This window comes from Aulostomus chinensis, chromosome 18 (genome assembly GCF_037954235.1).
Source record: "Aulostomus chinensis isolate RoL2024-O1b breed Wild chromosome 18, RoL_Achi_v1.0, whole genome shotgun sequence".
NCBI lineage: Eukaryota > Metazoa > Chordata > Actinopteri > Syngnathiformes > Aulostomidae > Aulostomus > Aulostomus chinensis.
The window spans coordinates 19,037,920-19,064,693 of record NC_141337.1 but is presented as its reverse complement, the minus strand read 5'-3'; the positions used below and the strand labels follow the sequence as shown (position 1 = coordinate 19,064,693).

The 26,774-nt window shown below is 43.5% G+C and overlaps 3 protein-coding genes across 4 annotated transcripts; all 3 read right to left on the bottom strand.

Annotated features, from left to right (window-relative positions):
• Positions 1-18: 18 nt before the first annotated feature.
• On the bottom strand, positions 19-6,314 carry ankrd54 (ankyrin repeat domain 54). 2 transcript variants are annotated; one of them, XM_086185114.1, is made up of 8 exons: positions 5,643-6,314; positions 4,675-4,722; positions 4,497-4,595; positions 4,191-4,262; positions 3,870-3,917; positions 1,884-2,008; positions 1,567-1,692; positions 19-572 (listed from the first exon to the last, which is right to left on the bottom strand). In XM_086185114.1, exons 1-8 carry the CDS (start codon positions 6,019-6,021, stop codon positions 498-500), a joined length of 972 nt encoding a protein of 323 aa, XP_086041240.1. In that variant the 5' UTR covers positions 6,022-6,314; the 3' UTR covers positions 19-497. The 2 variants fall into 2 exon arrangements, with proteins under 2 accessions (XP_086041240.1, XP_086041241.1); XM_086185115.1 differs by having other exon boundaries at positions 24-572; positions 1,585-1,692; positions 5,643-6,036.
• A 319-nt stretch (positions 6,315-6,633) lies between these two features.
• On the bottom strand, positions 6,634-17,167 carry foxred2 (FAD-dependent oxidoreductase domain containing 2). Its single transcript, XM_086185698.1, has 10 exons — positions 17,013-17,167; positions 15,978-16,183; positions 15,593-15,898; positions 15,261-15,512; positions 10,547-10,867; positions 10,269-10,435; positions 9,841-10,006; positions 8,674-8,900; positions 8,421-8,591; positions 6,634-7,392 (listed from the first exon to the last, which is right to left on the bottom strand). The coding sequence occupies exons 2-10, from the start codon at positions 16,178-16,180 to the stop codon at positions 7,166-7,168; spliced, it is 2,040 nt and encodes a 679-aa protein (XP_086041824.1). The 5' UTR covers positions 16,181-16,183; positions 17,013-17,167; the 3' UTR covers positions 6,634-7,165.
• A 1,379-nt stretch (positions 17,168-18,546) lies between these two features.
• mcm5 (minichromosome maintenance complex component 5) lies at positions 18,547-26,064 on the bottom strand. Its single transcript, XM_086184287.1, has 16 exons — positions 25,729-26,064; positions 24,540-24,666; positions 24,334-24,462; positions 24,081-24,253; positions 23,593-23,751; positions 21,291-21,460; positions 21,033-21,204; positions 20,842-20,953; positions 20,453-20,596; positions 20,310-20,375; positions 20,040-20,216; positions 19,840-19,952; positions 19,633-19,761; positions 19,412-19,554; positions 18,956-19,083; positions 18,547-18,750 (listed from the first exon to the last, which is right to left on the bottom strand). Exons 1-16 carry the CDS (start codon positions 25,899-25,901, stop codon positions 18,649-18,651), a joined length of 2,217 nt encoding a protein of 738 aa, XP_086040413.1. The 5' UTR covers positions 25,902-26,064; the 3' UTR covers positions 18,547-18,648.
• Between the last annotated feature and the right edge of the window lie 710 nt (positions 26,065-26,774).

Here is a 26,774-nt window from a genome sequence, read left to right as displayed (position 1 = left end):
ATTCAAATGTATCTCTTTTCAACAGCCGAATTAATTTTTTACAGTGCAGTTCGAACATGCAATACGAGAGAAAAAAGGTAAAAGATGCTGCTGATGAGACAACCAAAAACACTCAACAGTGAATTTAATTATAGTTGTCTAATAATCGTTACAGAACTTGGCAAATAATTGCAGGCAAATGCAAACACATACACAAAAAAAAGCCAAGGCCCCAGGTCTCTTTTGGTTAGCCTCCATTCCACTTGCTTTCAGTCCCAACTTAATTTGTCCATAAGGGTATTTTTCATTGTTTTGTTACTAAATGGACAACAACTTAGCCACAGACTGATCAAAGCTGTGTGTCGCTGTTAAACGTTAGCAACATTATCTGTTTCTTATTGGTTAAAATGTTACTGTTCATACAGTCAAGTCGAAACCTCCCAGCATCATGGGAGAGCTTATCTGGTCAGGGCAGGTGGAGCAGACACTTGCTTGGCTTCGGTTCTTTACATAATCCTCTACCTGTCACCCAAGTTATGTTTCTGTAGACTGAGAGATGTAAAACTGGCGAGTAAATCGGTCACCTCATCCACCTGAAAAAGAAAGAGTTGCTGAAAGTCTATCAAATAAATACATTTTAAAAAAGGCACAATGATTAGCATCATTCAGAGGGAAAAATGACTGTGCCGGTGAGATTTGGAGGAGAGGGTGATTTGGTTTGCTTAGCTTGCCAGTATGGTGACAGTGGGCTTTTCAGTGTAACTGCCTGAATTAACGCCAGGGCTGACCATGACCTGAGTGTGTGCTGTATGCTAGCTTCAACCTACTAACAGTCCCTATGCAGAGTCACACTTCCATTCCATCCAAATAAGTAAGATTTGATGAAACACTGGTTGTGACCTAAATGTTGTCTGTGTGTTTTAGATGCAGAGCTGCTGCAGCAGCATCCTTGTGGAATCGTCGTCAGGGTGCAGATGGAGACAGACACACACACACAACCTCCCTCGGCATGAAGATGATTTTTAGCATCACCCACTTCTGAACATTTGCATGTGTTCAAAAAAAAAAAAAAAAAAAAACCTCCTCCAGGAAGGCCAGCAGAAATGACCATATTTGCTGAAATATTTGAAAGACAGGCCAATTGAACCTCATCACTCATTTTGCTGCAAATAGTCACGTACTGGTAAACTCTGGTATGTGATGATACTACAGGTAGTAAATGGAGACAGGTGTGTTCATGACTGTTAAGGTGGAGTGGGACAGAGAGGGTTTGGCCTGTTGTGTTTACTAATGTTGAGAAAATAAAGTGTCACACACTCCAGGCTTCATAAGCATATTTTTAATGTGAGACATTTCCATCATTTGGCCTTCGTCAGACTCCTTAGAAGGCCTCGTGACCGAACTGTCACTTTTTAAAAATTATGCATCAGGAGCCTGGAGTGTGAGACGGCTCCTAATTCTAGATATTCGTATTTTCTGTGTTCAGGACCTTATCAGATACCTTGGTGTGCATTAACCCATTTTCTGCCTGTTGTCTTTACTAATGACAGTGAAAAAATGCAACTCGTTGTGCCTTTGAGCATTTACCGAAGAGGTAGGTCTGACCTGCTCTTTGGTGCGTGTGTGCTGCAACTGAGTCGAAATGTGTTCCAGCCTTTCTTTAGCTTCACTCTGGCCCATTAGGTTCAGGTATTCCCTCAGCATTTGAATAATCTGGAAGGGAAATATACTTTAAAAAAATGCAATGGCGTATTAGCTATGCAATCAGCATCAACTCAGGTATAACATTTAAAAGAATCTTATGGTAGTACAGCATATTCAAGGAAAGTACATCCTTTCCTACCAAGATTTTCAATCTCTAAAAAATCAAGATACAAGGCTCAAACATTCTCAACACTCTCTACCTGTGTTACTTCTCCCCTCAGCATTTCCAAGCTGTGTGAATCACCCTCCTGCAAAATGTTAAGTTTGGAGCGTGCAAGATGTAGAGGAGTCCTGCCAGCTCGGTCGAGGGCATCCACACGGGATCCTATACAGAAACAACAGGATATACATCTTCATATGATTTACATTAGGGAATGTAACATGCAAACTACTTGGAGATTTACAAACCCGCTGTCCAACTATGGTTAAGCCAAAGGTTGATGCCATCACAGGCGGCAGACAGTCATCGCCAATAAACCTCTACCATCGGAACGTCGTGATTTAAGGGCCCTCTGTGTGTGAGGAATAGTCTCCCCTGAGAGTAACTGTGAGGCAGGCATATTTTTCCACCTTTGACTTATGAGAGAATAGGAAAAAGGTCTAAAAGTCATCGATACAATTGGCTAAGATCTTTCAACAAACATGAAAACAGTCTGTGGTTTGATGTCCCAAAAGATATGTTCTGAAATTTTGGAGGCATAAACCTTGTCCTTAGTTGAAGTGACCGTGATCTAAATTAGCTGGGTAGGCCCCCCCTTTTGGCAGCAAAAGGGGGGGCCTACCAATATTGGGCAGGTGATCATACTGTCATGGCTGATTAGTGTATCAAGTAACATTTAATTCATCCTACATATGTCACCGTGAATGCCAACAACTCTTTGAATGCAAATGGTGCATTAAAATGTACAACGGGACTGAAAACATTTGATTCATTGGTTTCTACTTTTAAGAACAAAAAGTTAAATCAATAAAACAAGTTGAGTAGTTGTCTTTCTGTTATTTTGTTTGTTTTTGAGCTCTGTCACATTCTGCATCACAAATGCACTCAATACACTAGAACACGGAGTATAGTAGAAAACAGCATCCAAAGGAGTGATGGAGTTGTTCCGGATATAATTTCATATCTTTTGCTTGAATTTAAATTTGTGGCTGAGATCATAAAAATTTGCAGGAGTTACCAGAAGAGGCAACAAGCTAGCGGGTAAATACTGTTAATAATGGAGTCCTGGCTACCTGTGTTGGTGAATTACCACATTGTACAGGATTAAGTTTGACATCAATGGCGATCAGATAAATACCCCTGTCTGTCGCCAGATTGTCTGCACCACGAGGTGAGAACTGATTGAACCTTTCCCACTGGAGTTAAACGGCAGTTGTTGTTTTTAAGACACAGAGGAAGGGGATTTTAATTCAGTTCATAAGGTGGAAAAAATGATCTGAGTTGGGGAAAATTAATATATTTGCTGCATTAAATGTTTTCACAAACAGAACAATAAACTTGAGGCTTATCAGTCTTTCTCAACTGTGCATGAGTTGGACCTAATAAACCACAATGAGGCCCCTTTCACACTGCACCAAAAACACGGGTCAACACAGGTTTTTCGGCACTCTGAAAGGGTCGACTGACTCGCCAAGCGACCCGGGTGTTTAGCGGCTCGGCTCGCCTGCAGTGTGAAAAAGGCAACCCGCGTCGTCTCAGGTTTCACGCGACCTTCCTGTCGCATCCTGATTTTGTCACTGTGCCACATGTCAGGCTTCGCCTGTATCTTCTTCGGCTCCCTTCCAGACTCGCCAAAAACTCCATCCTCCTTCGCTGCATTAGCACTCAGACATTTTCCAATCTGCGCCAAGTTTGTATGCTTTGCAAAAGAGACATCATTGCAGTGCATGCAACGACAACGCTGACGTTTGACTCGGCGACATCCATGTTGTCGTTTGTTTACCTCTCAGTGTTCCGGCGCACGTTTATGTGAATTGATGACGTCAGCGCGATGACGTACGAGCGGGAGTTCAGACCTGGGTCTTCTGGAAGCTTGAAGAATGCCGAGCAAATGCGGGTTTTTGGAAACGCGTTTTTCAGTGTGCAAAGGGTGTTATTCTACAAGCGTAAAACTATCTTCCCCACAGAGAAAACTGTGAGCAACATGCATAGGCAAAGAATTCCAACACCTCTACTTTGGTCTCACCTCCTCTCAGCAATGTGGTGATAACCGGCACATGATTGGTACAGGCCGCTGCAAAAACAAGGCTGAAATTAGTACATTTAAAAAAATCACACACACACACACACACACACACACACACACACACACACACACACACACACACACACACAAAATCTATCAATTTAATTGAGACCACTTATTGCATGCAAAGATATGTCAATGATTGTTCTGCAGAATAATTGTTCATTCCAACAGGTGTGAGCCTAATGCAGTAGCAGTGTTGTGTCAGAGTGAAACCAAAGTAACATGTACCACGGACCACAGTGCATAAAGTATTCTTACCCAGATGGAGTGGGGTGTTACCCAGACTGTCTCGCTGGTTGGGGTCAGCACCATAGCTCAACAGTAATTGCACTTTAGACATAAGAAAATAAATGATTTGTTGATGTTTTTCATTCATATATTCTATAATGTAAACATTGTTTTGATTGGGAGTAAAACTTCAAGTTTCAAGTCAGTAAAACTTCAAGTCAGCTACAGAAGTGGAGGGATGGATTCCTTCCGACACCAAGGTGTACACCCTGCTGTTCAAATTGCAAGGTTACATTTATTACTGTGGGCATGTTCCACATAATATCATCAACCTACCAATGTTCTCATTGCCATTGCAGGAAGAAAAATGGAGGGCTGTCCTTCCCTTGTCATCTGCTGCACAAGGGTCGATATCGTCTTGCAGGAGCTTCCGTACTAGAGGAACACATACTTATCAGCACAATGCAGCCTTTCCTCAAAATACTCCATTACTGTGTCATCTCACTATTCATACCTGTGTCAATGTCATTGCTGTTTGCTGCTTCGCGCAGTTTTTTCACAGCTGTGGAGATGAGACATTTCACTTATTCAGGGCGTGACACAACCTCAATGTCTTATTTATTGTTATGTGTTATATAGTGCCATAGCCACATATATATTTACCCAAAACATGTTAAGATTTTAAATTTTTTTTTTTTTGTTTAAAGTGCCTAAACAGCTCAAACAAACACAGTAGAAAAGATTTGTCCATTGATCAATAAGTTGATTGACAGAAAACTACCAACAATTTTACATTTGTCATGTGATGTAGTATTATTCTGAAGGGAAACACGTCTGTGGAAACCCATGGTTTCCTTTTATCGGCAATCTGAACTTTGATAGAGTATATCTAATATACATATTGAACTTTAATTTGAAAATCTACATCAGATTGGCCTAAACTTTTCTGGGTTACACCGTGGGCTGATGTAGCGGTGTTCTGAAGTGAAACAGGTTTGTGAAAATACACAGTTTCCCTTTAACATCTTTTTTTTTTATATATAAATCTGCATTATGATAGAATTTAGCTCTTTAACGTATAGGGCTTTAACTTTTAAATCCCGAATTCGAATGGATTGGTATTGCCTGAGTGACATATGAGAAAGCGTTTCAGTAATTACGTAGTAAAAAAAATGATTTTAATATTTATTTATGTTTAATTCAGGTATTTTATTTTGATAAATCAATTCACTGAACTATCCTGTCATTCATGATTGACTTAATGAATGTGAAATCATGTTCACCAGAAGATCGCCTTTTATTGATATCAGTTTTTCGTCACTCTTACCGTAATGCCTAGTGTGTAAGCGTACCGTAAAACTAAGTAGGGACTAACTCTACCATTACTTTCGAAGTAGAGAGCGGCCTTGCCGGGATCCCTAAATTTGTCACACTTTCGAACTACCAACAATGTTTATGAAGGTAGGGTTGACAATCCCGTACCATAGATATCTTTTCCAATGGGACCGAGGGTCCGTGCAGCCTTGTGGTGCCGTCTGGCCCTGCTCCCGCTCATCTTTCCAAGCTTGCTCGCCGCCCCGCCGCCGCCGACCTCGGCTCGTCCTGGTTCCCACAACAAGTGCAGGTACCGAAGGTCATGGTCTTCTCTGTGTCCGACTCGGCCCAGCACCACTTTGCCCTCCCCAGTGCCACTTATCCCGAACCCGACAGCGGAGCCCCCGTCGTCCATCCTCTCCAAGCCACCTCGACGCTCTACCTCCTCCGCCTCCCCAGCTGCATCTCGTTGTCCATGGTCTACGACGTACTCCCCCTCGGAGCTGGATCGGTCATCTGCTTCGACGACTCGGCTCCACCCGTCCATACTTTAAAGTGACATATGGGAGCAGTGTTTACACCGCAGTCGATACAGACGGTCCTCTTTACCGCCGGAGTCAAGAGCAAATACCGCCGACATCAATATCTTGAGCCGTGAAAGGATGTGGCACCAGCTTCGACAGCAGCTGCCACTGCAAAACGCACCAACTGCCACGTTTGGTCCCCCAGATCCTGTGTGGTGAGAAGTAGCGTGATAGTAAGCTCGTACGTGCACTTCTGTCACAGCATCAAAATGTCCCCTATTTCACATTTTCCGTTTCATCACATGAAAGTAGTAGTGGACACACCCATTATGTCGTCACGAAGCACTGCCGGCCAATAACGGTCCGCGTTGTTCATTTAGGCTCATCCAATAGGTTAATCGCAAGAAGGCAGCGAATCAGTGTCCGCATAGGACAGAGGCTCCCTGCTCATGCGTGCCAATACGAAGCCTCAACATTTTTAATGCATTTTCTTACACTTTTACACCACTAAGTACTGCAGCGTTAATGAGTCTGAATTGTTTGACTGATGACTTGCGTTGTTCAAATGTAATAAAATAAGCTCCCCTTGAATTAAAAAAAAGTTTTTCCCTTTTCATTTTTAATCCAGTACCATGTAAAATACATAATTCTTTATTAACACCCACCTTCCACCTATACAATGGTACATTCATAATCAGTCGCATATAGATTCACAAGAAATGAACACTGTACAATACAATGGAAATAAATATTCTGTGAGCAACAGTAAGGAAGCTTTCACGGGTAGAGGTGTGTGTCATGAAAACAGTAGTGGTTCCTATCCTGGGTGGTAATTGTGACAGGCTCTGAGATGTATTGTGTGTCCTCCTTCTTATAATTTGCTGGGAAGTTTTCATATTCAGAACTCTTTAATATTTTCAAAATAAGGCAAGGACAGTCGCACCTTGGTTAGAAAATTCCACGTGGTAAAAATCTGCAGCAACAAGCAAACGGTTTCATGTAGGTATTGTTTTCCTTTTAAGAGGTCTAACAGGTTAAGAACCACTGGTTTGTAAGACACTATCCCATCAAAACATTTAGTCAGGTATAGGGAATGGTTACAGGTGCTGGAGGTAGCAAGTCTGAGGGTACGTGGTAGGCACAGCTTTAACACTCGTAGGTGAACAATCAAAAGTCATGTTTCAGTCCTGAGGACATGGAGGTTCCAACTTGTGCCAGGTAGTTAGGGAAGGTGGCCCCCGACGTCCCTACCTCCTGCTCAGTATGGATCAGTCCAGCATCACCAATGTGAAGCCATGGTTGGCTGTTGCTGACAATACCCTGCTGCTTCACGTATCCTTGGCGACAAAACAGCGGAGGCTTGCGGTTCGTGAGGGATGAGCGGAAACATGATTCTGAAAGACAGGGGAAAGACAGAAGTCAGCAAATCAATGAACATCCCCAAAAGACAATTCTGCAGATGGGAGAACATTACTGTACTGTCAAGTGTCAAAAGTTATCAAAAATTATGTCAGAATGGAGTGTTTTCTATCCTTCATTTCTTGTCAATTATGCTTAACAATTAAAGTATATGAATTACAATTTATAAGAAAGGAAATAATTAAATGTGTATTTGAATTATTATAAAATGTAAAAATTATACACAACACACTACAGAACTTTCACATTTTCATTGATTTTATAATGGCCTATGGGGTTTTCAGGGTTCTGTGCGCATGTGTTTGGTGCTAAGGTTAATTTTTTTTACTGTAAATGTACAGTGTTTCTCAATCCACGGGCAAAGGCCTGCGTATACTCCAAATGGGCTGCTTTCAAGCTGAATAATTTTATCATTAATGTTTTAAGTAAGGTGAATATTAATCTAAAAAATGTTTGATAGAAATTTGTCTTTAAACCATATTGAATGTCCATCCATTCCCTGCAAATCCCAGCAGCCTTCACGCGAGAGGCGGGGTTCACCCTGGACAGGTCACCAGTCCATCTCAGGACCAACACATAGAGACGAACAACCATTCACACTCACAGTCACACCTACAGTCAATTTAGAGTATCAATCAGCCTCGTCCTCTCTTGATGTCTTTGGACTGTGGGAGGAAGCTGGAGTACCAGAGAGAACCCACACAGGAACAGGGAGAACATGCAAACTCCACACACCCTGTGCCTGAGCCGGGGCTCAAACCCGGAACCTTCTTGCTGTGAGGCCACAGTGCTGACACCTCATATTAAATGTATGAATTTTTTTTTTTTTTAAATTTTCAATAAGATCTATCTTCACATAGTTGACGATGGAAAGTTGCCTGAAATGTTACAGTTTTATCAAAAAATATTATACGTATCAATAAAGTATGACATTAAATGCATTTTGCCTTCTTTTCATGGGCCCCTGCCCTGTTCCAAGTATGAGGGAGTGGGCATTCTTTACCTGCATAGAAGGCTCTGAGGTCAGTTTGGAGAGAATATTCCAGGAAGTGGCGTAGTGGCTGGAGGTGAGATATGGGACTCTCCCATTCGGTGAGGAAGTCTTCCACCATGTGATGAATTGCTTTGGGCCGTGGTAAAGGCCAACCATTGGGGCGGAGCTTCATTTCTTCCTCTGGGGACAAACATGCAAGTTCGTGAACTTTGGTATAGAACAGCAGCAAGTGTCATCTATGGATCCCATTAATTCTTCTCACCAGTAGGAAGTGTATCATAGAAATATAGAACTGGGTGTAGAAAGTTGGATTTCCAAGCTTTGGTCCAGTCTGTTACTGCCCTGCCACGTCCCAGATAGTCAATCTTCTTCTTCCCGTACTGCATAACCAAAACCAGCAGTCCGTTGTCAGACACCTCGTGACCAGAGAGAGACGAGAATTGAGGCAGCGCCTGAAGGGGGAACTCCTCGACGTATTCAAAGTGAGTACTGTAAGTCCAGATGAGAACCCAGGATCAAAATATGATGAGCATTAACAAGAGTAAGTGACACTCTGTAGTTTAATTCTGTTTACGTTGAAAAAGTTGTTGTAGTGAAGAGAATGAGTAGTCACCCTGTCCTGGTCTTAGTCCGAGCCAGGGCCCACAGGACAAAACAAGCACAAGTCATAACACTAGTAGAACAGCCAGAGCACCTCAATTGTAGACATGGGACTCCCTCATGTCCCTCACACACTTCTCCAAGACTAAGGGGCTCCCCACACACTAGTCCAGTGCTTCACACATATCTGGGGTCCATCATACAGGGGTCAAATTCAACTCAAGGTCCCTCATCTGGCTCATATTTTAGGCACACTTGAAAAGGGCATGCCTCTCACAGCTACCATTCCAGTTCAACAGCACACTGCTTTTTGTACCAGGGTTCACAGGGTAAAAAACAAGCCACAATACCGAACAGCCAGCGTCATGAAATGGTCGTCAAATTCAACTTCAGTGACTTTCACAGTCCTGTCATTTAATTTCTAAATATACAGGAATGAGCACATACTGTCGCTAAGTTGGGTGTAATGAAGTGTTGTTGCTATTACAGTGAGATCTGAATTAAAATGATTCAATCAAATTTCATTCCACGCAAATTCCATTAAGGCCTTTTCCTAAGATACAGTAGAGATAATTCGAACTGATTAATTTGAGGTGGACCAGCTGAGAGAAGACCAATGGGCAAGCATGACAATGTTCATTTCCCCAGCTAACCTGGAGGTGCTCAGGGACTTACCAGTCCCAGCTAAAACAAAGCTACAGATGGTTCTTTTTGGCTACAACAGCACTGATAAGGCTATGCAACTCAAAAAAGATGAATAGCTTGCTGCAGTCGGCAAGCTGACATCATCTATGCTATTACCTGTGACATCAAAATAATGTATACCTACCCTTTGCGTATTATGACATCCCCCAGTACGTCAAACATTTGGTACAGCCCAGACGCCTCGCCAACCCGCTTCAAAATCCAGGACTGCAGCTGTGTTGTCAACACCTTTTTGGATGACCACGTGGTACCATGGTAACGATGTTCAAGTACATGATGTACAGCTCGAACTGTGGAGACAAAAAAATCTGTGCCGATCTAAAATACCAGATTGACTTGAAGTAAAATGACTGTAACATGAAAGTGGACTGCGGTCACAGTATGTTCAAGTTCAGCAGTCCAGTTGTGACCCATGTGGTTGATTTCTAGTGGTGTGCAGTGGAGTGAGACACTGTAGATGATGAGGATGATGGTTGTGACAGAAAGTAAGCCATGGAAGAACCAGTTATCTTAAAAACTGTATTCCGTGTCTTCAAGGCTCACAATTTGTACCTGTGTAGCGAAATCCGTGGACAAACCCTCCTGCAGATGAACGATAGTCTCTCGAGTGGGCAGCAGTCCCAAGTACAAACAAACCAGGGGTGTCATGACCTTCGTACCAGGCTGTCACCCTTGGCAACCGGCCTCTTGCATTCTCACTGTTTGGTGGGCAGGCGGAACTACACAGATTTTTTCATTTGAAGGGGAGCATGAGCAATTACACAACTATTTTATAAACAACAATGTTCATACATGGATATTGACACAACATAAAAAGTCTACACTTGTACCTGTCAAATATGCTGAAGTTAAACCTGAAGCCAAGGCAGCGAATCACACGGTCGTAGGGCTTTCGCATTGAGAAGTTATCGATGTGGTACCCAGGTAGTTCCTCAGCCATCACGTCAGAGTTGTTCTTTTCATACTGGGTTTGGATATACTTCTTTAATGTGACATACAGTTGTCCCTTCTTCTCTTTGTGCTGCTTAGTCCCTGATCGCTTCCTGTATTGCTGCTTTTGTTGAACAATGACTAGTTTGTCCAGGCATGCTTCCACCAGCCCATCAAGGGACTTGAGCTGATATGTGTCTATAATCTCATTATTAATGGCTCTGAAAAAAACAAAGACAAAAGGTCAATTTGTATTTCAAATTCTAAACAGCTTTCATGCACATTAGTTAAAGATGAAAAACAAGACATCCAAAGAACGTTTAGAAAGGCGAGGAATGAAACTCTAAATTTACCCGGAAAAAAAAAGTTGTGTTGAAATTATTATTTGCACAATTTAACGGGTCCAAAATTTTCACAATATTTGCATTCCAGGAAGCTGACTGACCATTTAGACAACAGTGTTGGATGAAGGATGCAGCTTAAAGTATACCTAAAAATACAGCTTATTATGGACTAAATAGCTAAAAGTAATTACTGAACAGACAAAATCTTTTGATTTTTTTTCCATATATGTGTGTTTGTATTTGATAATAAAACTGATAGCTAGCTATGAACTATTTTCATTATTAACTATTAAGGTGTGTTCACACCAAACACGACGCAAATTTTCACGTCGCTTTATTCGCGTGAATTTGATCGCTGGATCAAAATGTTTACATTTGCGTCATTCGCGAAGAACCCAGAGAGGGTGATTTGGTTGTGTGGCTTCCTGGAAAACAATACATTTTTACGTTTAGGCACCCCTGCGATCGTCACGCTTTTTCTGTTACAAACTGACCCCGGCCCCCCATCAGAGAAGGGGAAAGTTATGTGGCCCTCACAGAAAAAAAGTTTGGGGACCCCTGCTATAGCGGTTGGGTAAAGAGGCATATATACTTTATTTGGGTGGACTTGTCACTAAAAGATGTGTTTTTGCTGGTACTCATACCACGGCAGAACCTTCCTGTGCTCCCTGCTGCTGCCAGACAGAGGCTGTGCTAACCATTCTAAATATGTGAGATACTGACTGGGCATCAGTGTCTCATACAGCCCCACATCAAAATAGCCCATCTATCCCTTAAATAGACAGCTCATAGAAATTAACAGTTTTAGTATTTGGCGAACCATTTGATATATGGTGCAACAACTTAAAAAAATGTGCGTATATACATGTAAAAGTAGATTCAATTGTTAGCTAAAAGTAATACGTATTTTCAATATTTGGGTAATTCCAGGACAAAGAGTGATATGGCTAAAGATAAGCTATGATTGAAAAGAAATGCTACAAATTAAATCCTACAAGTAATTTGTTTGAACATTTAAGATAAAATGTTGGATAAATGGTGAAATAGCGACACTTTACAACAGAACTATCCATCCATCCATCTATTTTCTATACCACTTATCCATCAAGGGTCAAGGGGAGGGGGACTGAAGCATATCCCAGCTGACACTGGCCCCAGAAGAGGGGTTCACCCCGAACGGGTCCCCAGTCAATCACAGGGCCATCAGGAGCAATTAGGGGCTCAGTATCTTGCTCAAGGATACTTCAACATGGTCACCGGGGGAAGTGAGGAACGAACCAGTGACCCTTTAGTTGCTAGATGGCCACTGTACCTCTGAGCCGTGCCGCCCCTTAAAATAGAGCTAGAGGAGATTAACTTTTTTGCTAAAAGTAAAAAACATGTTTACTATTTCAGTTACAGTAAATAGTCAGATAAATGGTGAAATGGCCAAAAAAATTCTAAAGAAAAAGAAAATCATGGTTACTTTTTAAAATGGAGCCAATATTAGATGGCATAAGTAATGAACAGATCATTTAAATAATCAATTGATTTAATGATCACATTTTAAAAGTATAGATAATGTAACTAGGTGACATTCCTACCGCTTGTCCTGTTAGGGGTTGCGGGAGGCCTGGAGCCTATCCCAGCAGCCTTCGGGCGAGAGGCGGGGTTCACCCTGGACGGGTCACCAGTCCATCACAGGGCCCACACAGAGACAGACAACCATTCACACTCACAGCCATCTCTATAGTCAGTTTAGAGTATCAGATTAGTCTAGTCCCCTCTTGATGTCTTTGGACTGTGGGAGGAAGCCGGAGAGAACCCTTGGTGACAGTGTTACCCAAAATTTAACAGATGGAAATGTCTAGTTACTGTCAAGAATGTAATGCAGACTTGAGCAAATCAAACTAAACAAACTTTAATATCTGATGTTCAAGGACATTCAGCAGCACCTTGGATCCATCCCCCACCACAGCATCTCAGCCAGCTTTCACTGGTGCACATAATCATTGTCCTCCTTGCTGCTCCCCACTCCCCTAGCGACCACACAACTCATCAAGAAATCCAAGCCATCTACTTGTCAACTGGACCCCCTCTCCACACAACTTGCTGAAGCTTGCCTCCCCTCCCTGGCCCCCCTCATCTCAGCTGTTATCCACTCCTCTCTCACCACTGGAAATGTCCCTACATCCTTCAAAACTGCTGCCATTACCCCAATCTTAAAAAAACCTGGTGCTGACCCCTCCAACCTCAACAACTTCCGTCCTTTATCCAATCTACCCTTCATCTCCCAAATACTTGAAAAAACAATTGCCTTCCAATTCCATCCATCCATCCATTTTCTTCAGCTTATTCCTGTTAACGGTCGCAGGGGGGCTGGAGCCTATCCCAGCAGCTATGGGCGAGAGGCAGGGTTCACCCTGGACGGGTCACCAGTCCATCACAGGACCAACACATAGAGACAGACAACCATTCACACTCACATTCACACCTACGGTCAATTTAGAGTATCAATCAGCCTGGTCCCCTCTTGATGTCTTTGGACTGTGGAGGAAGCTGGAGTACCAGAGAGAACCCAGCAGGAACAGGGAGAACATGCAGACTCCACACAGAAAGATCCCGTGTCTGAGCCGGGACTCGAACCCGGAACCTTCTTGCTGTGAGGCCACAGTGCTGACCACTGCACCACCGTGCAGCCTCCCTTCCAACTCCTTCTCACCTATCCCACTATAACCTGAGTGAACGGTTCCAGTCCAGTTTCCACCCACTCCATAGCACTGAAACAGCACTCATTAAAATCACAAACGACCTCCTCATGGCAGCTGATTCTAGACTCCTCACCATCCGCATCCTCTTTGACCTGAGTGCAGCCTTTGATACAATCCGTCACGCCACCCTCCTCAACAGGCTATCTTCCACTGGCATCCCCCACACTTCACTAGACTGGTTTACATCTTACCTTTCCAGCTGCAAGCAGTTCATTCAACTGAAGTCCTTCAAATCCCTCCCCTCCCCTGTTACTTCAGGTTTGCCCCGGGACAGAGCCCCGAGACCCCTACTCTTAATCATCTACCTCCTTCCCCTTGGCAATATCTTCCGCAAATTCAACATCCAGCTCCACCTCACCACCAAACCCTCGCCTTCTCTCCCACCCACCTCCCTTACTGATTGCATCTCTGAAATAAAAATGTGGTTCACTCAAAACTTCCTTAAATTAAACAGTGATGAAACTGAGATTCTCCTCATTGGCACCAAATCCACCTTATCCAAAACTGACAGCTTTTCTCTCACTATTGACAACTCCACTGTTTCACCCTCCCCCCAGGTTAAGAGTCAGGGTGTCACTCTTGAGAGCACACTACCCTTTCAAACTCCCAACAATAACGCTACCCAGTCTGGCTTCTTCCACCTGCGAAACATCAAGTGCCTCCACTCCTCCCTCACCCCCGACACCGCCATCCTTGTCCACAGTCTTGTCACCCCCCTGTCTGGACTATTGCAACTCTCTCCTCTACAACCTCCCTAACACATCCCTTAATGAACTTCAACTTGTCCAGATGTCAGCTGCCTACATCATAATCCCAACTTCCTCTATCCACCATATCACTCCTGTTCTCCAACAACTCCACTGGCTCCCAGCTCAGTTCCGTATCCAATTCAAAATCCTTCTGTTTACATTCAAAGCCATCCTCAACCTCCCATGTCTATCTGATCTCCTCCACATTACCACTCCCTCCCATGCCCTGAGATCTTCTTCCTCCATACACCTGTCTGTCCACTCTGCCTGTCTCACCACCACGGGGAGCACAGCATTCAGCCGCTCTGCTCCCCGTATTTTGAATTCATTACCACCCCAATTTAGAAACATTGGCTCATTCTCCCATTTCAAACCATAACTCAAAACACATCTGTTTAAAATTGCCTACTGCACAAGATTCTGTATTTATTGTTCTGCCTTTATTTTGTTGTTTTTACTCTTGATTTTATTGCTGCTGCTTTTTAATGTATTCTACATACGGTGTCCTTGAGTGCCGAGAAAGGTGCCTTTTATATAAAATGTATTATTATTATTGTTATTATTATTATTACCTTCATTTCATTGCAATTTATGATAAATATAATACCCATTCCTAAATAGTTAGTCATGGTAAATAATATCCCTTCTGAATTATTCCAATAAACAACCTGGAAACATGGCAAAAGGTGGTGAATGTGCTGAAGCGTGTTGGAAAAGTGTTTGTGAACAACTGATGTCGAGAATGGGAGAACCACTGGATTTTCGTACAACCTGAGATCTCCAACGTAGTGCGTTTGCCACGCCAGGCGAACAGGTCTGGGACTGACCATGTGGACCCGACTCGCTCTTCCTAAAATGCTCTGCGCCGTTTCAAAAGCAGAATTTCCTTTGCCTAGAATCAGAACAGCCTGGTTCTTGTAGTCCTCCGGGTCAGTGGAGATGGATTCGTAACCCTCAACCAGGTCCGATCCAACAAAGTCTACCTCCTGAGGAACCCACAAACCTGTGGCTACCAGAAGGACGCTGAAGAAGAGATGACAAAACCATATCACGACACAGTTTCTCTCATATGTAAACATTCTATCCCATCAGCTGGAACAGACCTGCACTTGTAGTCTGTCGCATGTTGATCTGTCAGGATGTAACTTCTGCTAGCAGCTGACTGCATTGCCCTGATCCTACCAATGTCCACACCGTAGCGGACCCTCAGTCCGAGCACTTTCTCATACATGGACAGGTAGCGCGGGAAGGCATCAGCTGGTGGGTAAAACTCCCTACTGTGTCTCTTGAACAGCAGCTCAGGTTTATCACTCAACAAGGAATTCCAATCATGGCGTAGGTTGAACTCTCGGTTCTGCCTTCCTGTGTGGATCTTGTTAATGCTGATGAGCCTCCTGTGCCTGGGGTATCTGTGGAGAAAGTGGACATGAGTCAGATGGGTTTCAGGACACAAACCACTGCATGAGAGGCATTCAAAAAGTTGCCTACATGTTGAAGAAGCTGCCTGGTCCTGAGTTCCTCTCCAAGATGATGTAGTCCCTCTTAGCCTTGGAGAGGAAGTAACCCATCTGAAGTCCAGCGGGCCCAGCTCCCAGCACGCAGTAATCATGCTTGCGTGTGATGTTGTCTGCAGCGCTTTTGACAAGGCCAGTCAGGATGAGAAGGATCAGACAGGGAAGCCTAGAATCCATAACCTGCTGGAAACAACGTCATCTGTATTGGCGTATAGTGATCTTTCTGTTAATACATCGGGCGAGTTTTGCTTAAACATCTGATCACCATCAATAATGAGTAAAAACAATAAATATATGATTTATGGGTTCCAAATGTTTTGGAAGTGAAGAAATTACTTAATTTTTCTTTTTTTTTTTTTTTTGGTATGTGCAAAATGTTAACACATGAACAGAAATTGAATACATCATCTAAACAGGCAATATCAACATAAACTACTATTGGCCAAAACAGTTGTAATATATCAAATATCGACAAAAAAATGAGCAAAAGTGTCATGACTTGATGCCATAATAAAGCCCCATCATAAATAAACAGAAGAATGCAAATAGTGCATGCACATTTAGAACGACGTTGCACCAAAGACATATTCACGACACGTTTTCACAGAAAAAATTAGAATAACTGTGAAGCAAACGTCAAAACTTTTTTTTTAAATCCACGCAGAAATGCTCGGTGTTCAGCGTGTATGTGATGTAATTCTCAGATTGCGTCGGCATTTGGGCCATTACACGGAGCACTGGTTCTTTCCTCTTCCCTAGAGCATGCATGCACAAATTAAACACGTCAATATTAACAGTTCAATTCTGTTGGAGGTCTTATTCGATCGCTCGGTATAACAAAGTAGTTGAAAACGCGCGAAGACGCCGCAGTACAGCCCGGATCAGGATCCCCGGCTCTCCATGAACTCTCCAGCCGATGTTATGTCACTGTGTTAGGGATGCAAGGTTTATCACGGCCCGCTGAAGCTGATGGGAGTTTGTCAAATGGATGACAAAAGACACACGTTACCTTCTTTAAAACGGCTGATCCCTGACACGCAACATCTGCTGGTCAGCGCGTTAAAGTCGTCGACATTTCTACATGTTTAGTATCGTGGAATGGAATAGGTCGGCGCTACGTGCGTGCGTTCCTCTCTGAAAATCACCAGCACTTCCCCCTCACCGTGGAGGGCAGCGATAGGGGGCGTGATTATAGAATAGAGTAGAATAGATCAGTAGAAAGTAATATAAGATGCCCGGAACTACTGCACATTTTACATTAACCTAAGCGTGAACCCCCTTCGGATGATATGAAAGTGTCTCATAAAATATGTATTACTATAATTATTATCATTATTATTAGCGTAGTAGTAGCAGTAGTCGTTTCAATGTACAATAATATCAGTATCACCGCCTTGGTAGATAGTGGTCATTCAGGAATTACGTCAGTATCAGTTCAATGGCTGATTTAAAATCACTTCTGTTTTGGTCTCCTCTTCGGTCCTCATCATCTGCTGTTAATGACCGAGCGTGCCATAAATACAGAAGCTCCAGGCTTTTCCAGATGTTTGAAATGAAAGAAATTCTGCAAATTATCGGCCACTGGCCAAATCAGTTGCAAAAACACATTGTTGTTGTCATGGTTATTTTGAAGTCATTTGTGTACCACGCACTACCATTGAGTTTTACTGGGAGTTGTTTTCGATGTTTTTTTCCAACTCATTTGGTTACATGTAAATTAAGAAGTTGCTTATGAATGCTCTCAGACCCCCACCAGACATGTTAAACATGCAATACCCTTTGTCTGGTATTTAGTTGGTTTTCACAAAATATCTGCAATTACTATTCAAAACATCTTAAAATGGCATCTTGTCTTTCTCCATAATGGAAAATCCAGAATTATGGTCCCAAGAGAGGCTGCATGCAGGTATCTGGTTGTTTCTGTCCAGCACGCAGTCTCCTGTGTGCTCTTGATTTCTCATTGGTTACAAATTTGTTTCAACGTGTTACATCATCTTTTATTCAATGTCATTTTTTTATGTAAACACTGAAATGTGATAAGTTAATGCTGTGACCCTTAGATTTATTTAGTATGCATCAATTGCAGGTCATGCTAACATCCATCCATCCATTCTCTACTGCTCATCCTGTTAAGGGTCATGGTGGGGGGGGGGGGGGGGGGGGGCTGGAGCCTATCCCAGCAGCCTTCCGGCATGAGGTAGGGTTCACCCTGGATGGGTCGCCAACCCATCACAGGGACAACACATAGAGACAGACAACCATTCACACTCACAGAAAATGAATGGATGGATGTCCACTTTATAGATATATCTATATATATATATATATATGTAGATATATATCTATATATAGATAGATATATCTATATCTATATATCTATATCTATATATAGATATAGATATATTTTAGGGTTATCTGTGCTGGTAAACTTTGACATGCATTTATCTTTCATAGATGAACAGATGTTTGAGAATATCTATATCCATCTATCTCATGGCAACACCTCTTATTTCAATCTGGAGGAGACAAAAGTGACCAACATGACACCTTGAAAATTTTTAATGGTTTCAAAAACTGTGATACACGTTACCAGGACAAACTATTTACACCAACAACATGGAAGCATGTTAGGAGCCCCAGTGGCTCTACTTGACTCTGTAGAGGACTTTCCTCTGCATGCGGTGTTGAAGTTCACCCCTCCTCAACATCAGGTGAAGCACTTTGTAGATGGCATGCTCAGGGTACTTCTGTGAAAGACCATGCAATGTGACAATCAAATAATTAGGAACGATGATCACTGAATGTGTTTGAGAACTCTAGAGTGAGAAGATAATTATAGGAACAATGATAACTTAAATTGGCCACTGGTCAGTCAATGGGCTACAGCTTCATTATTGAGAAATTAGTTCTCCTGTTTTTGAAGAGAACAAAGCTGTGTTCCCCCACACTTACCTGTTTGGTGAAGTCTTGGACAATGCTGTGCTCTGACACCTGGGAGCCGATGGCAAAGCGTCTCTTCAACTGCTTCTCAATGCGAGAAATCATTTCCTGGTCCTCTTGAGTTGTGAAGCCCTCCACTCCTATACTCATAATATAAGAGGGGGGACATGAAGAGCATGAGGTGACTGCACTGTGTCCAGCAAGGGGAAAAACAACGTGTCAAAAATAAGGCTCGCTAGGTAAAGCAGTTTTTGGCTTTAGGGGTTTATGAAATACCACTGTTTGAATTAATCAGAAAGGTAGAAGCCATTTCCAGTGTGAGGATGGGAGACCTCTTGTGCCCTGCAGGCAGGGAATTTACAAGAAGTGAGCAGGCTAATGCGAGTGAGCTAGTGAGCTACATGGCCAGATACAGCCATCGTACCCTCATTTTAAAAAAAAAATTCATGGAATGAATCAAAGACACACCAGAAAGGCTCCCAGACAGTGCAGCATCCAGCGTGGAAACCTGGAAGAGTCTGAGGGCCTCGTCAACCTCCTCCTCTCCAGCCATGGCCTGAAGCTTCATCTTTGCCAGGGACTCTGCAATACGTACAACAGCCTCTAGCTGCCTGGAAATGCAGAAACACAGATTGCTGGAGGTCACCCACGTAGGAAAGGAGGAGAAAAATACTCATCAATAGACATACCTGACGGTGATGGGGATGGAGGGTCTTTTGTCAGTCTCTCTTTCATGCTCCCTTGCTCCGCTCCTCATCACAACATATCTGTTCTTCAGCTTCTCAGCAGCTGCAGCTGAGAGCCGCGGCCCACATTTACTGCAAGCAAACATTCCAAGTACTGTTGAAAAAATGTATTCAAGACGGAAGCCTGAAAACTTACTGTCAGGTACTCACGCTCTGGCATACGCGATGTATTTCTTAAGAGTAGCCAGTGGGATCTCGCCCTCAACCCCCTCGGTCTGCGTCTGAGCACTCAGGTGAACATTCATCACGTGACGAGCCAGCGTCTACGAACAGATACACAACCCCTGTAATAACGTCCCAGCTGCTTTTGAGGATTTTACGAGCCAGTTAAAGTGAAAATGAAATGTCACCATGTCTCTCTGCTGATCGTGCTGGTCTTTGATGATGAAGATCATGTCAAAACGGGACAAGATGGTCGGCATGAAATCAATGTTGTCCCCTCCTTTAGTGTCATCCCAGCGGCCAAACACAGAGTTGGCAGCAGCGAGCACAGAACAGCGAGAGTTGAGGGTGGTGGTGATCCCAGCCTAGGAGGACCCAAGAGGTTACTTTGCTGCTCAACAACTACTCCACCTCAGGACTTTGGTGCAGTGAGGGAGTTGTGCACATGTGGACGGTACCTTGGCGATGGAGATTGTCTGTTGCTCCATGGCCTCGTGGATGGCCACCCTGTCATCCTCCCTCATCTGGAGACGAGGTTAATGTTCAGATTATAAACTCTAAACTTGACAAGGTAAAACAACTGTTGTACAAATCATCTTACCTTGTCAAACTCATCGATGCATACAACACCACCATCCGCCAGCACCATGGCACCCCCCTCCATGATGAATCCACGGGTGGTTGGGTCCCTCAATACAGAGGCGGTCAGACCGGCAGCACTGCTGCCTTTACCTGAGGTATAAACCTGACACCACAGAGGGAAAGCAGTTTCACTGAATAAGGTGCTTTTACACCTGGTTTGTTTAGTTAGCTTGAATTGAAGAAAAAACAAAAAACACAAAAAAAACTTTGTGATTTCAAGACACCTTTTTTTGGTAATTAAAATGAAAAACACACATTTTCTTTCATGATGAGGGATGGTTCAGATTTGGCACTTTTAAAAAAAGAATTACAGTAAATTGCAGTGGCATACAAAAGTGTGATTATTACCCCAATAGGTGAGCATCTCTCCACGAACTTGAGAAGCTGAGACTTGGCTGTACCTGGATCTCCAAGCATCAGCAGGTTGATATCACCTCTGCGAGTGAGACCATCTGGCAGCCTGTAGGACAAGAAATTGAAGCATTCGTGTGTGAGAGGGGGATGATTTATAGTCAACCCGGCTAATCCAGGACCCTCACCTCTTCCTCGAACCTCCGAACAACAGACAGGTGATGGCCTTTTTAAGATCATCACTCCCGTAGATGGAGGGAGCTACAGAGCTCGCCAGAGAGGCATAGACATTAGGAGAAGCAGCCAGCAGCCTCAATTCCTCCTCGTCCTGTGGGGAGACGGATCCAGTAGCACCGCGGCCTGCAAGAGTCAAGCAAATATGCAGCTCTCTTAATTCAGAACTCTGTCTGGAAAAAAGATGTTTCAAAGCAGAAGTTCCCATGTACCTGCTCCTTCTGTGTCCACCTGGATGCCAACCACTCGCAGGTAGGATGCACGAATGCCAACACCAGCACTCTTCTCTTTGCCTTTGGCCTTCACAGCAGCCATCTTCTTGATGGAGTAGATACCCATAATGGTTACTCGGTTGCCCGGGACAACACGGTCACACAGGTACCTGTGAGAAGAGGCACTAGAAGTCTTAGGGTGCTCACACCTGTCATTACATAACTGAACTTTGTGAATGGCATTAACAACTGCCACCCTCTCCTAGCAGGCCTTCCTGCGTGTTCACCTAAACCTCTGCAGATGATCCAGATTGCAGCAACACGTCTGGTCATTTACTTGCAAAACTACATGTCAACACACTGTTAATGCCTCTTCACTGGCTTCCAGTGGCAGCTCGAATCAAATTCAAAGCTCTTCTTCTAGCTTACAGAACAGTGACATGAACGGCTCCTGCCTACCTGGAATCCCCCATCCAGGTCTACACTCCCTCTGGCCCACTAAGCTCTGCCTGTGAGAGATGGCTGGTGCTCCCAGCCCAGCATGGCTCTAAATCTCTAGCTAGACTCTTCTCCTCTGTTGTTCTCAAATGGTGGAATGAACTACCCAACTCCATACCATCCACAGAGTCCCTTTCTACTTTTAAGAGACTTTTGAAGACTCAACTGTTGGGAAACACCCAGCTACTTAAGTCTGACCCTTCTCCTCTTTGTCCTCAGGGTAGAATGAGTCAGAAGGTTGAACACCCAGCTCTTAGTGAATACTGAGCACTGACAATGTTGAATATTGAATGTGTTGAATGATGAAAGATATCGTTGATGTTAAATTATTGGTTGTGGTCAGATGTGGTTACAAAATGTTCAAGAAAAAAAAACCCTGACACTTCTGCCACTAGATGGCAGCACCTGCGACCAATCAAACCTGAAGCACTTCGTGGTACTGACTAAGGCTTTCTCTCCAGTCTTAATTCTTGTTCGTGTGCTACTTCACTTTGGTCAAAAGCGTCTGCCAAATGAAACGTTAGAATTGTGGAATATAAAAATAATAACATTTAGCTTAAGTGTAGCTTTATTTTTTCATGTCCGCTTTAGAATAAACAAAAACACATCGTGTTGTTGAAGAAGTTCTTAATGAACGCCTGTGACAAATGTACTCACAGGATTTAATTGAGATAAAGCAGCAATTATTTACTTCAGTGTAACACTAACAGTTATTAGGAAACTACAAAGCTTTTACTCATCAGTATGAGCATGTGCCAAACACGTGGACAAAGCCCATTTTCACATCACGACAGGTCAGCTAAACTCTCTAATAACCTATATGACACATATGCTGTGTCCCAAATCACATACTTCCATATTGCATACTTAAAATTTTCAAATTGAGTATAATAAGCATACCATTAACTCAGCCGCACAGTGCGTGAGCTTCAAGGGTGCAGTGCTGTCCCAAACCGCATAGCGCCACGCGGCTCGCTCGCTGGAAATGACGGCGCGATTTCTGCTTATTCTGCGCCGAATTTGTGACCGGCTAGCACCACAGCGGCATCAGCTAATTACCGCCACCTTTTGCCTGCACTCGTTTGTCAATTTTTGAAGCAGTAAAACAGCTAAATGAACGGTTATCGTGCATTGTCACACCACAATCGGCGCCGACAACGCGATGTCCTCTTTCTACTGGCTAAAGATACCACGGTATGTAGAGTTTATTTGTGTGGTCTATTTAGTATTTTTGTGTCCGCACAAAATTTCAAACTTGTCCCCATCGTTTCATGTAAAGATGACGCTATACAAGTCAGCGTCGACCGACTCTCACCACAGCAGTCCACCGCCATTTTTACTGATGAAATGAGTGTGGCGAGTGTCCACAGTCGCATACTCAAAATCTTTACCGATTTGAGTGCGTCATCCAGGTACTTTTGCATATTCAAATTTTGCACACTATCCATATTTTTTTCTCAGTTTGGGTTGAGTGTGCTCAAAATCTTAAGTATGTCGTATGGAAGGATGCGATTTGGGACACACACATGGTGTCTTGAAGGAAGTAATCAAACGAAGTCAACTTGTTTTTATGATGACGCCATTTTACAGCAGACTAGCTTGTTTGTGGATGAATTGATTTCCTAAATTGAGCCAAGTTGTTTTAATAGTGAAGCACTTAATCTTATTTACTAAGGCTTTCCCTCCAGTCTAAATTCTTGCTTGTGTTGTCACCGCTTCGGACAAAGGAGTCCGCCAAATGAAACTGTAGAAATTGTAGATAAGGCTTGTGGTTTGCTGGCAGATCAAAATACATGTTTATCACCTATCGCAGTAGAGCTGAAGGTGACGGGGCATTTCTCCATGAGGGACAGCATCTGGAGATTCCTGCAGGCGCAGTGTCTGGAAGTCAACACAAACGCATCGGTCTGGGATGATGAAATACGGGTCCACAGGACACTTCACCCTTCCAGCGTTATTATCACTGTGGAAAGACAAAACGTACATGAAATACCAAATCCAGGGTTGCCAAAACAAGGAATTGCCCCAAGCAGGAGGAGTGAGTGAATACATTAGTCCACAGCAGCAATAGCTCCTCATCAGCTGCTTCCTTTGCAGCTTCACTAAATTCCATGGTTGGGCATACAAAGGAGAGTGCAATGACCAAAAAGAGGCACCAAAGCTCCTAACATGAACGGTCCACTTAAAGCGCCTCTGTCAAAACCTGCAACAATCAATACTGCGTCGCTGATCTCCAAGCAAGTCCCAATGTCTAATTTCTCTTGTCCAGTAGATCCAGAAGACAACACTCACCCATTGCACTTGCGTGGCAGAGCATAGCCCTGCAGGCCTGGAGGCAGGGGGATGTTATTGATGACATTGTTGCAACTGCGACACTTCAGACACACCTTTGTGGCCTTGGCCTTCACCGCTGTGGCTGAGATGATGATACCATGCACCTTCACCAGACGAGACACCTGCTCTGACTGCAGGGGGGAGGGGGACATGATGTGGTATCAAGCTGTCATGATGACTCGGGACTTTGAGACGCGCAGGTGTGTTTTACCTTAAGACTGCGAATGGATGCGTGATTTGCATCACTCTTTAGCATGACCTGGATGTCCTGTACCGTCTCCTCACCTATAGGCCGGGGACGGGTCACCTCATCAGCTACCTCCTTTGCAGCTTCCTCCAGCTGAAAAATTGAGATTGAATCACAACAAATCCAGATTTCAAGGGTCTGAAAATAAGAAGTTCAGTCGTGTATTTTACAAGTGGCAGATTGTCCGTAGGCAGCTTGTAGAGACAGTCTGATAAATCCTCATCAAAGCTTGCCAGATCCTCCATCTCCACCTCCACCCAGTACTCTTCGAGGGTGTAGTGTCTCTTCAGTTCATCTCTGGGGACACCAGAAATACCGGTAAGTTACATGTTACTTAAGAGCTGTCATGAATCCGATTTTCATCCAAATAGCATGCAACTTTTAAAGGATTCTGCTTTCAGCTATCAAACCCCTCTCGTGTAACCATCTCAGTTCTGGTTTGGGGACATAGAGCCCCTCTAAATTAAACAGTAGACTCAAAACTTTTGGTCTCCATTTCCAGAGGATCACAGTTGATGCACTGATCTTCTCTTTCCCCCTCTCCCTCCCTCTGTACTCCATCATTTGTCTCTGTGCCTTCTCACCTCAGAAAACCCTGACTGTTGCTACTGGAAGACGGTTATAGACCTGCAGGGACCTACACTGTCACTCTCAATATCGGTATAACTATTTGTTCATCAACATTAACATGAGCAATTTTTGATACAGATCTAGCATTATTATTATTATTATTGCATCATATCAGCATTGTGTTTGTCTTCATATCAGTGTTAGCACTGGGTTATGCAGGAGTTTGTTGTGGTAGTTGATGGCCATTATTGTTAGCCATTTTCGTATTAATGCTGCCACTGACGTTTCTGGTTATTAAAAGTAAGTTTTTCCACACTGATGTCCCAGATGTGCTTGATTGCGGGAAATTTTTGGGCAGCAAAAAGCATCGTATGACCCCTGGTGTTCAGTTTAAAGTTTTTTTTTGTTGTTGTTTTTTTTTTTTTACAGCGGGAACCTACATTTCCCACAATGCAACTCCATAACATTTTTTTTCTTTCGACTCTTTCTGGCAACTAATTTCGAACTCCCAAACAGTTTATATCATTGCATGGATGTCCGATGACGTCAGCGAATTAATTTTTTTCATACTTAGGAAGCCTTCATAGAATTACTAAAGACACAGCTCCTCCTAACCACAAGTAACCAGAACTTCATGTGTTGCGTTTCACATGATCAGCTTGGAATATTACCGACCTGCAGTCCATCCTGACAACCAAAGATTTTAAACCTCAAATACAGTGGGATTCGACTAAACGGTCATATGCCATACACATCTGTCCCATTACCACCACGTTTCCGTGCCGTCACCTGTATTTGTATGTGAACCCGGTGCGATCCGTCCCAACTCGGAACTGGCGGAGAAATTCACGGAACCGTTTCTTGACCTGGACCCGCTTCTGCACTCCTTCTTCTGGACCGAGTCTCTCTCCTGCGCCTAAGCTGTCGCTGTAGTAAACTCCCGGGTCATCGAAGCCAGACATGGTGGGACCAGCACAGGGGACGCTGAAGATACTAGTTAGCTTTAACTGAAAGAAAATCTCAGCTACGGTGGTTAGACAACACGGCCGTTACACTCGCGGCAAAAACTGAGTTCTTTCCTGTCTCTTTCGCGCGAATCTCTCTCTGCAACGCCCCCGTCCTGTCCTCTCATTGGCCGTCCGTATAACGTCACGTTACTATTGGCCAAAACTGCTTCAACGAAAGGCGCGGCCTCGCGTCGAGGGTTGGGCCTACTCGCTCGTATGGCGGGAAAATAACAAGAGACGGCGAGGAAGCCCTTGTTGCAGTATTGCACTTTAAAGGAAATGGCTTCGGCAAATGATATATTCAAAGTAACATCCCGTTTTCAAAGATTACTGCGTAAAAGGCAAACTAGGAAACTGAGCAGGTCCGACACCGTAGCATTTAATAATTTACCGATATGTAGGAATGATTCGAGAGATCGAAATTGGCACATAAGAACAAGAGCCTACGTACCACATGTTCAAACCTATGTAGGGACTGTAATTTCAAAATGATAGCCATCAGGAAATAAAAACTGAGACCACACAATATGCCTCGTTCCATCAGTGCAGTTATGAGGAGTCCATAAAACATAACCCCCCCCCCCCCCAATTTATTGACTTTAAAGCTACAGGACGTTGAAAATGATAAAATACCCAAATTGGGGAGACAAGGTCTATTTCACATCTAGGAATCAATTAAATTGTAGGAGGATATACTGGGGTTTCAGAAGAACTGAACAGCGGGAACAAGTTATAGGCTGGTTTATGGCTTTAAAATAACTTTTCTCTGCCTCTGGCCACTCCGTGGCTCTGTTATTTACAATTGAGATGGCGCTAGTATTTCTTGGT

What these genes read in the sequence shown, in the direction of transcription:
- ankrd54 (XM_086185114.1), bottom strand. Translation starts at nt 6,021, where the DNA reads ATGGACGGGTGGAGCCGAGTCGTCGAAGCAGATGACCGATCCAGCTCC. An exon ending in CATTGGAAAAGATATCTATG is followed by an intron (nt 4,723 to 5,642) that starts GTACGGGATTGT and finishes TCATCTCCACAG; the next exon opens with CTGTGAAAAAACTGCGCGAA. An exon ending in TAACACCCCACTCCATCTGG is followed by an intron (nt 3,918 to 4,190) that starts GTAAGAATACTT and finishes TTGTTTTTGCAG; the next exon opens with CGGCCTGTACCAATCATGTG.
- foxred2 (XM_086185698.1), bottom strand. Translation starts at nt 16,180, where the DNA reads ATGGATTCTAGGCTTCCCTGTCTGATCCTTCTCATCCTGACTGGCCTT. An exon ending in CCAGGCAGCTTCTTCAACAT is followed by an intron (nt 15,899 to 15,977) that starts GTAGGCAACTTT and finishes CTTTCTCCACAG; the next exon opens with ATACCCCAGGCACAGGAGGC. An exon ending in GCGACAGACTACAAGTGCAG is followed by an intron (nt 15,513 to 15,592) that starts GTCTGTTCCAGC and finishes TCTCTTCTTCAG; the next exon opens with CGTCCTTCTGGTAGCCACAG.
- mcm5 (XM_086184287.1), bottom strand. Translation starts at nt 25,901, where the DNA reads ATGTCTGGCTTCGATGACCCGGGAGTTTACTACAGCGACAGCTTAGGC. An exon ending in CTGCCACGCAAGTGCAATGG is followed by an intron (nt 23,752 to 24,080) that starts GTGAGTGTTGTC and finishes GTCTTTCCACAG; the next exon opens with TGATAATAACGCTGGAAGGG. An exon ending in AGACAATCTCCATCGCCAAG is followed by an intron (nt 20,217 to 20,309) that starts GTACCGTCCACA and finishes GGGTCCTCCTAG; the next exon opens with GCTGGGATCACCACCACCCT.